The following is a 10,320-nucleotide window of genomic DNA, read 5'->3' as shown; positions in this document are numbered from 1 at the left end:
AACTCAATTATCAGAATACAACCCAAAAACACAGTACACAGAACAGCCCCAAATGTAAAAATGCAAAAATAAGACTAAAATATGTATATAACAATAGCTAAAAATTATTCTGGAAATTTTAAAAATATATTCGCCACCAATCAAAAACATGCAGACATAAAGAATTACACAATAGTTTTCTCTTTTTTTTTTTTTAAAGTCTGTAAAAAACAAAATATGAAGTCTTTTTTTTTTTTTTTTTCTTTTTTTCAAATGTTCTTTAAAAGTCTGTAAAAAACAAAATATGAAGTCTTCTTCAAAAAATGATAAAAATTACGCGCAAAAAACGAAACGAAAGTCCTTTTTCAGAGTTCGCAAAAAAAAAAAAAAAACAACGAAAACACGCAATAAAAATGTATCAATGTTGATCCTCTTGCAGCCTGATCCTTCTCAGTGAGAAACCTCAGGTTTCCAGCTGAGCGGCCGTTGCTCACTGAAAATTGGATTATTATGCCAATATAACAGTGAGTTTCAAGGAAGGTATGAAATCTCCTTTTTCCTCAATAGAAGGACTTCGGAACAGGATTATTATGCCTGTCCGAGCCTTTTAAACCTTGAATTTCAGGAACCTGAAGTGGTCGCGGCAGGAATTCCTGCTACACTCCCTCCTGGAAGCGCCTGGCGATGCTCCTCATCCGAAGATTGAAGCCGAAGATCTTCTTGTACGTCTCGGAGCGCACGCTGTGGCTCCTCGGCTGCTGTGCACTGACTCCAATGAAACCAGGTGTCTCCTTTCCCTTGCAGACGGACAGCATGAGATGTTCTCTCCACGACTCGGTATGGTCCGGTGAAGCGAGGTTCAGACCATTTCCTTTTGATGACTTTCAGGCGCACCCAGTCGATTCCCGGAACGGGTGGTGAGCCGGGACGTTCCTGTGTCGTCTGATATTTCACAAATTCCCCTGCCAGGATCTGCAACTCATTAAAGAAATCTTTATGAGATAAGTGTGCAAGTTCACCTTTCCATCCTGGAATGCGGGTTGCAGGTCCTGGAAACATCCGTCCCGTCTGAAGCTCATATGGAGAGAATCCTGTTGATTGGTTAACAGACATTCGAACAGACATCAAGGCAATAGGCAAAGCATCCACCCAATTTAATTTAGTATGTGCACATATTTTAGCCAATTTTTGTTTAACAGTTTGATTCAGTCTCTCAACTTTGCCTTGTGATTGAGGATGATATACTGTACCGAATGAATGTTTCACTCCGAGCAGCTGCTCCACTTTCTGCAGATCTTGGTTCCTGAAATGAGTGCCGTTGTCTGATCTTACCTTCTCTGGAAAACCATGGGTCGGAATGTAATAATTGATCAGACACTTTATGACAGTTTTACTGTCCTCTTTTTTAGCTGGCCACGCCTCCGGCCAGCTCGAATATGCATCAACACACATTAATACATACCTGTATCCTCTAACGGGTGTTATCATGTCTGTAAAATCAATAATAATCTCCTTACCCGGTTGTGTAGTCCAAGGGAAATGTCCCACTGGTGGTCTGACAGTTGGTTTCGCATTGTGTTGGCCACAAATTTCACATGTTTTCACATGATGCTTGACCATGTCTCTCAAAAATGGATGCCACCAGTGCTCCAGATTTTTTAACATCTGTGCGATACCTACATGTCCGAGTCCATGAGCTTCCTGGAAAACCTGGAATCTCATATTTGGAGGGAGAATTACTTTACCATTCGGTCCGCGCCAGAGTCCCTCATTGCAGATGGCACCTCTTGCTTTCCAGACAGAACGTTCCTCAGGTGACACGCCTTTCTGGTGAAAAATAATTTTCTCCAGGTTATTCTGTTCCATCTGTTCCATTTCAGTACTCACCATGAAGAGAGATGGCAGGTATCCAGCTGCTTCTTTGGCTGCCTCATCCGCGGCCGCATTTCCTGCTGCCACTCTGGTCTTGCTCTGATCATGTCCCTTGCATTTAATCACTGCAACAGACTGAGGCAACAGCAATGCCTCCGCCAATTCTTTCATTTCAGTTTCATGTTTTATGGGCTTTTGTGCTGCAGTTATAAATCCTGCTCTGAGCCACTGAGGAAGTTCCACATGGACGGCACTCGCTACATAGGCTGAATCACTATATAGATTTACCCTCATTCCCTCAGCTAATTTCAGAGCTTCAATCATGGCTTTGAGTTCTGCTCTCTGTGCCGATTGGGCACCCTGCAGTCTTTCCGCCCTCAAAACGTGAAACTCGCTGCCCAAGTCTTCCACCACAGCGAATGCTGCTCTCAGTCCATCTGTATCATGTCGAAAACAGCAACCATCTGTATAAAAATTTCTCACACCTTCACCAGCCAAAGGAGAAGCTTGTAGGTCAGGTCTTATTTTTTCTTCCTTTTGTACTAACTCCTCACAGTTATGCGGCTCTCCGTCCTGCATCCTGTCAGCCATATTCACTCCGTTATGTACAAAGGTTATATTAGGTGATTCCAGAATTTTGCTCAATTTTTGTTGTCTCAATGTTGTCAATGTGAAATGTTGTGAATTCACATATGCTACCACACTGTGTGATGTCATAACCTGTAATGGATGACCCATCACAATGTGTGCTGTCTTTTGAATCATTTTTCCCACACCTGCTGCATGTCTTGTACATGTCGGATGTCTTATCTCCATAGGATCTAGCATTGCGCTAACATACTGGAGAATTTTCCTCTCACCCCCTTTTTTCTGAAACAGAACGGCGTTCACTGTCAGTTCTGTTACAGAAACATCCAAATAGAATTGTAGAGAATAGTCCGGAATAGCCAGCTGCGCCGCAGCAGCCAACTGTTGTTTCAAAGAGATAAAAGCATCTTCTGCCTCCATAGTCCAAGTCAGAGCATGGGTGAGCTTACGAATCCCATGCTCTCTGACTAACGCCCGTAAAGGGTCCGTCAGTTCTGTATAGTTAGGAACATAGTTCCTACTATATCCAGTCAGTCCAAGAAAAGACAACATGTCTTTCACCGTACATGGTTTGGGGTGATTCAGAATCGCAGATTTATGACTGGCAGACATCTGAGTGCCTGTCCCAGTGATAATCCGCCCCAAAAAAGAAACTTGCTTCCTAGCAATTTGCAGCTTAGATCTGCTCACTTTGAAACCCCTGCCTGCTAGGTGTAACAACAAACTTCGCGTGCCCTCAATACAAGATTCCAACGTCTGTGCTGCCAGCATGAGGTCATCAACATACTGAACCAGGGTTACACCGTCTGGTAACAAACAGTCCGCTAACTGCTGTTTCAGAACCTGATTAAAAAGCCCTGGTGAGAGAGCAAAACCCTGAGGCAGACGCGTATATCGCAGCTGCTGACCCCTGTAGGTAAAAGAAAACACATCCCTACATTCCTCATCCAATGGGAGACAAAAGAAAGCGTTAGCAAGGTCCACACAGGAGAACCAAGTCTGAGAAGGGTCTAGGTTAGTCAATGCTACATGAGGATTAGGTACTGGCACCGTAGGGGTCAATAAAACAGAATTAATTGCCCTAAGGTCATGTGCCATGCGGTAGTTGCCTGTCCCCTTTTTTTCCACTGGTAAAATAGGAGTGTTCCAGGAGGAGGTGGAAGGTTCTAACACACCTGCCTCCAGAAGACCCCCAATAGTTTCTGCAATTCCCTCCTCTGCCGCTTGCTTATGAGGATATTGTGACCTCCAAATCGGAGGGCCCGGTTGTAAATCAAACGTGACAGGTGTGACATCAACAAGCCCCACATCAGTGGGACCCGTAGCCCATAAACACTCCGGGAGAGAAGCCAACATTGCAGCCGCAGTTGGATGATCAGTCAGCTCCCTACCATGGTGTCTAGGAAGTTGAACATGTTCCAAAACCACAGAGTCCACAGCCGAACACTTTATTTTGTATGTGTTTGTAGAAGGAGAGAAAGAGAGGTCAGGAGCAACAGTATTCTGCCAGTCTGTAGCTGCAAGAGAGCGTTTTACCACGCCCCCTAACTCCATGGCCTGATGTCCAGGATGGAGAGCCAAAGAAATATGTGGAACCGCTTCATCGTGCATCTTATACCAAAACAACTGATCCTGAGTCAGATTCACTGCAGCAGCAACACCCTCCGGTGCCACATAAATGTCCTGTGAAAACACAGTCCAATCTTTACCGGCCAAATTCGCCTCGAACTGCTCCTGGAACCATTCAGTCTGGTCTCGGTCATAAAACAAAGTGACATGAGGAAAATCAGGAGCAGACCCATACGGTGCGAGCGCTTGGATCCAGGGTTTCCAAAGCAGAAAACAGGACAGAATCCCAGCATGGTCCGTCGCTTCTGGCTGTAAAAGACCCCAGTATATATCAGCCAGGTGCTCCTCGGATTGTTGGAGCAAAAATTGTCCATGCGTATATACTTCAGTGCAGGCATGGGAAGATCCATCAGGAAAAGTGACAAGTAGTCCATCAGGTCCACACAAAATAGTGGCCCCCAGAGCAATCAACAAATCTCTCCCTAATAAATTCACGGGAGATGAGGGGGAACACACAAAAGGATGTGACACTTGTTGTCTGCCCACAACAGTGTGCAGAGGTGTGGAAACAGGCAGAGTTTGTTTCACCCCGGAAAAACCAACCACTGATATAGTCCGACTAGAAAGTTTTTGTGATGGCATGACAATATTCATGGTGGAATATGTTGCTCCCGTATCCACCAAAAATGGCAATGTTTGTCCATCAACTGTCACATCAATCAGGGGATCTGCCAAAGCTCCCTGATTCAGGTTCCTCTCTGGGGTGTGTCAATATTCTCCAGCCTGAAAGTACTGTCCCGGATGTCGCGGAAGTAATGCAGCATTTGGAGGCTGTTGTGGCAGACTCGGCAACGCGTCATCTCGTGCAGCAACCGGTGTATAATGAGGACACTGTCGAACCCAGTGTCCCTCCTCGCCACAATAAAGACACCTGTCTCTGAGTTTCCAGCCTCGTGCACCCCTTCCTCGCACACCCGACCACGCGGGGGCTCTCCCTCTTCTTCCACGCCACCCCTGAAGACCAGACTGCCAGCGCGGAGCAACAGAGATGTGCGGACCAGGTTGTGCTACTGGAACAGGGACCCGACCCGGAGCAGGAATTGATGGAGCAGCTGCTGTTAACATAGCTTTAGCCTCCTTCTTTTCCTGTTTGGCAAGATGCAGTTTTTGTCTGGCTTCGCCTAATTGAAGCTTCAGCAATTGTTTCTTAAAATCTTCCTGCTCCTTCTCCGCCTCTCTCTCCTCATCCTGAGAAATCTGCAAATTATGCAACAAATGCAACTCCCATTTTGCATGGTCACAAGATTTCAACTCCGGGTTTTTTCTCATTTGAGCAGCGACAGAAGGAGGGACACCATTCAAAACAGCTTGGCGAAAATGTTCCCTCATTAATGTGGGCTGAGTCGGATGAACTCCAGTTTGTCGACTCCAGATGTCTAAGGCTTTGTCTAAAAATACCTTTGGGTGCTCTTTGGAATCCCAAAAAAATTTAGGAATAATTGAGAGAGACACAGGAGGAAACGTGTCCCTCAAAGCCGCACCCACAAGAGTCAGAACAGCTGAAAGGGGCGTGTGATCAGGCATATTCAGAGTTCCAGCAGACAGTTCAACATTATGGAAATTCGTTGTCGTTGTTGAACGACTTAAAATAGCTCTAAAATCCCCCAAAGCTAACGTTAGCCCCCCTGTTAGTGTATCCAATGCATGTAGCCAAGGAGTAGCCCCATCCGCTAAAGAGGGTAGCTTGTCAATCAGGGTCTGTATATCCCCAAAAGAGAACGGCTTGTATCTCGGTCCTTGTTGTGATACTAATAAAGGCATAGCATGATTAGAGGAGCTCTCAGACTGTACTGACGAAGCCTCCAAAATACCCGATATATTCTTAATGCGCGTGGCCAAATCATCCGCATCACGCTGCAGTTGCCCTTCCAGTTGCGAGAGACGGTCATGAAAAGACTCTCCATTAGAGGGGGCAATCACACCCTGTGGTGTGTTAACATCACGAGGAGAGGGACCATTCCCCCTATTCTGCATCTCAGTTTGGTCAAACCCCTCCCGATGCAACCCCGGAGTAGAGGCAAACCTCGCAGCGCCTCCCACATGTGGAGGAGAAGACAATGCGCCGCCCCGAGCAGGCGGTGCTTCCTCTACAAGACTGCCCACCAAGTTCATATCTACACTCAATTGTACCTCCCTCTGCTCCTCCTCGTGTGGGGGAGGGACGAGGGCGGGTACGGGGCTGCCTAGTTGATGTGTAATTTGAGCCATACTTGGGTAAATCGCAGAAGGAGGCAGGGAAAAACAAAGCTTTTCACGCTGAACCCGATCTGCCATAGGCAGACTATCAGAAACAGATTGGGAATTTTTAAGGGAAGTCGTCAAATCAGGTGACTCCCTCACCGGCGGAGAGCTAGAACTCGGAGGAAGCGCTCTCATAAGATCCCATTCAACCATGCCCCCACGAACATCTAAAACTGGATATAAACCCGTATAAGAGGGATTACTATCCTTATATGGAGGCGGAAGTGGAGCGCCCGACGGACTAAATACCTGTTCAGGTTGTTCAGAGCACACCTCCGGACGATCTACATGGGCCTGAAATGAGTCCGGAGTCCGTGTAGCTGACCCCTTTTTATAACAGTGATCCGTACCTTGCCAACTCACCAAAAGCTTAGCCCATAACTGTCTATCCTGTTCCGCGTTCTCCAACTTCTGACTCAGTTTTTTTCTAGCAAAAAAATTAGCTGCGTCTCTCTGAACTCGCAGCGAATCCCTGTCAGCCAAAGCCTGCTTTAAACAGACATTCAAAATCAAACCCAAAGGCTTTTCAGCACTGAGCAGTTCATCTTGTTTGCAGACCGCATTTTCCAACATGATTTTCAATTCATCCGCCTTCACATTAAGCGAATCCAAACCAAGCTGTTGATCATAAATACAAATTAAGTCAGCAATCTGGTCCCGCAGAGTTTTCCATGGACCTAGACCATACGAGTGGCCTACAACATCATTTGTCAGCTCAGTGTCCATAATAGCTTCACAATCAAACGCAGCAAAAGCTACGCAAATTCACACAAGCAGCGCCTTACAAACACAGCGGTCCGCACAGACAATTAGCGCATACACACGCACAGATACACACAGACACACAGACACCCACAAAGCTCCGGAGGACAAACAGCGCACTTCCACGGCAGCCGGCACACAAATCAGTACACACAGAGAAATACAGAGACACAAACGGTTTCAGACGAACGTAAAAGACAGACGGGGAAGAAATAAAATAAAATAAAATGCCGGCTAAAAACTGCATTAATTTCCAAACTTATAAACTTAGTCCTCCGAGTGATCCAACTCTATCTTAGTCCTCTGAGTGATCCAACTCTATCTTAGTCCTCCGAGTGATCCAACTCTATCTTAGTCCTCTGAGTGATCCAACTCTATCTTAGTCCTCCGAGTGATCCAACTCTATCTTAGTCCTCTGAGTGATCCAACTCTATCTAATTCTAAGTCCGCTGGAGATGAGTCAGTCTCCGGGCTGATTCAAACCCACACTAAATTTAATACACCAAAAAATTCATTATTTTAGAGGCACAAGAACGAATCCTCAGGGCTAAAGAAGACAATTAACAAACCCAGCAATTCTGACAGAGGCTACGTAAACTCCTACTGTCTTGACCAGCCACGATCACTTGTAGTGTGCATTTTCCGTCCAATTAGTAAACAACAGACTCTTTTAAAAACAATCTGTATACCTCCGCAGCTTCGAAACTCCGAGCAGCTGCAGCTGGCTGCGACAATCCACTCCGGCCCGACCACAGACGACCAAAAAAATAATTAAATAGTATCTTACCGCATCAAGCCGTCGAGCCGAAACAGGCCGATCCGCCCGCCAAGATTTCAGAACCGGACGAAGCCCCCAATTATTAAGGAAGAATAATTAACATTAACTTTGGACAAAAAGTTTGGCTCCTTCTTCCTTAAAGTCCACGGATCTCTGGCAGGCGGACTGCGGCTGGAGGAAGTGAAACCACGACACTGCGCGTTGCCGTCACAGATCACAGAGTTTAATTCCACACAAAATAACGCATGAATCAATTAACAAAGCTGCAGAGATATAGAGATATATTCATTACCTGTAACAGGAAAAAATAGAAAAAAGAAACACAAAGAAAACAAGGGGGTTGGGGGCAAAGACGCGTCTTTGGAGAAAGCTTTTTATGCCAAAAGCAAAACAGTGGTAGCATTCTGAATTTTTAACGTTTACATGAAGTTTTATACTGAGTGGGCGTTTCTTCAATTTAATATATTCAACTAAGGCGTTCCGCTCTTTAACCAATTAGAAACTCCCGTAGGAACTACAGGAAACTTGAGAAGTCTCCCAATTTACAACGAAGTTCCAAAGGCGTCTGGTTTCTATCGAGAGACAAAGGCGGACCAGTTAATCTTGGACGATACCAGGTACGAATGTCCCCGGCGCCGAGAGTCTTAAGATAAGATTTCGCAGACACCCATAAATCTGACGTCTCTTCCATTATCTCTCCTAACGTTCTCGAAGAGACTTGCATCTGGTAATTTTCAAAAAATGTTATCTTTACAAACCCCAGTTTTGCTTTTGCACATTCAGCCCCCCAAAAGATTAAGTTCTGCCAAAATAATACATAAAATCCACAGGACAAAATAAAGTATAATTCCTGAGCCATTTTCTAATAGTAAAAAACATTTTCATTCAAACAATTTCCATTTGCTTCTAATATCGTCACAGATAATACAGTTTTCAAATACATTCATCCTTTAATAATTTGTAAATGAGATAATACAATCTTCAGTAAACATGGTATTAATACTTAGAAGTTAAATGTTACGGGGTTTCAATTTTCTATTTTGCATTAGTTTTACACCATCGCAGATGCTGGCCTCCAGCAGTTCTCCCCAACTGCCTGCAAGAATGTTAATTTATGCTTCTGTGTTCTGGCCGGGCTGCGCCCCATTTAGTGATCTGCATTCTAACCCCTGTCTGTCCGGTTTAAAACAAGAGTATCAAACCTACCCTTTTACACATGCATAAAATTAACTGCATTAAGCACCAAAATCAATAATTTTCCTCGACACTACCCACATTTTTTATGTGATCTTAAGTGATCATATAAACGTGTCCAAAGTATGAACGGACGGCCATTTCCAGTTCTTCAAAGGATTTTGCCAGATACATTTTAGATAAATAATGTTTTCTTAAAAAATATTAGGTACAAAAAATAGATTCCCATTTATTGACAATGCTTTTTGCATTTATCTTAATTTTAACTGCAGTCACAAGCATTGGCCTGCTTCTTCTAAAAAGCAAACTTTACTTCTCAAATAAGAAAACAATCAACCCCCAAAATTTAGAAACTGTACAATGATTTATAGATTTGTTTTCTACAAATATCCAACTATTTTGTTAGGTTTAAAATTCAAATTGAAAATGTTTAATTTATTATTGAGCAGACCATATAGGAAAAGACACCAAAATGTTAATGAAAGTGTTGATACAAGGCGTGAGCCATACTTTTCAGATTTGTGGCTTACAAATGTAGGAAATCCTGCATCAGCCAACATTTTCCTTCCACTTTACAATAATACACTGAGGTCAATTACATATAATTCCAATAAAACCCAACTGAAGGTAAAGGTTGTGAACGGAGAAAAAATATAGTATGAAAAGTATAACATTTTTGTATTTTTATTTTCTGTTATTCATTGGTTTATTTGACTTTAATTTGTAGGAGGATGGAAGGCGGAGGGGGTAATTTAAAATTTTAATACTTGCTTTTTTTTTTATCCCAAAAGGAAATTAAATATTGTAATAATTCATATTATTCAAGTATCTTCAAAGCATGCAATTATGCAATTGAAACTACTAAAATATGCATTTATTAGTGTATCTATATTTGTGGAAAAAACATTGCTTCTTAATTTTTGTCAGCGTTATTAAGAAACAATGCGGATGCTTCGAAGAGCCAAAGGTTGAATGAACACTGATGCTAACTTTAGCGGCTAGCCGCACAGCAACTAGTCGGATCCCAAACACTGGTATATTTCCTGGAAGTAAAGTCATAAAAACGCGTTATACTGCGTTATTTTATATGCGTAAAATAGTCATTATACTTCAGTTTTTCTAAGAAAAACTAATATTTGATAGAAATGGTCCCTATTTTTAGTAACTCACTATATCCGGTGTCCAATCTTATTTTGAAACGTTGTGCTAACCGACGTCCCGCTCGCTGTGTTCCGCTTCCGCCGCATCATATAACCGGTCCCCCCCCCCCCCGCCTG

The 10,320-nt window shown here is 43.6% G+C and overlaps 1 protein-coding gene across 1 annotated transcript; it reads right to left on the bottom strand.

Moving 5' to 3' along the window:
- Positions 1-361: 361 nt before the first annotated feature.
- On the bottom strand, positions 362-4,683 carry LOC111606160. Its single transcript, XM_023325919.1, has 2 exons — positions 1,867-4,683; positions 362-951 (listed from the first exon to the last, which is right to left on the bottom strand). Exons 1-2 carry the CDS (start codon positions 4,660-4,662, stop codon positions 601-603), a joined length of 3,147 nt encoding a protein of 1,048 aa, XP_023181687.1. The 5' UTR covers positions 4,663-4,683; the 3' UTR covers positions 362-600.
- Between the last annotated feature and the right edge of the window lie 5,637 nt (positions 4,684-10,320).

The sequence above is a fragment of the Xiphophorus maculatus genome, chromosome 21 (assembly GCF_002775205.1).
Source record: "Xiphophorus maculatus strain JP 163 A chromosome 21, X_maculatus-5.0-male, whole genome shotgun sequence".
Taxonomy (NCBI): domain Eukaryota; kingdom Metazoa; phylum Chordata; class Actinopteri; order Cyprinodontiformes; family Poeciliidae; genus Xiphophorus; species Xiphophorus maculatus.
This window is presented reverse-complemented; position numbering and strand designations above follow the sequence as displayed.

Bases quoted from the DNA above. Each gene is read 5' to 3' on its own strand.
- LOC111606160 (XM_023325919.1), bottom strand. From the start codon at position 4,662: ATGAATATTGTCATGCCATCACAAAAACTTTCTAGTCGGACTATATCA. The intron at 952-1,866 runs GTGAGTACTGAA...AATGAGTTGCAG, and splicing joins ACCTGCCATCTCTCTTCATG to ATCCTGGCAGGGGAATTTGT.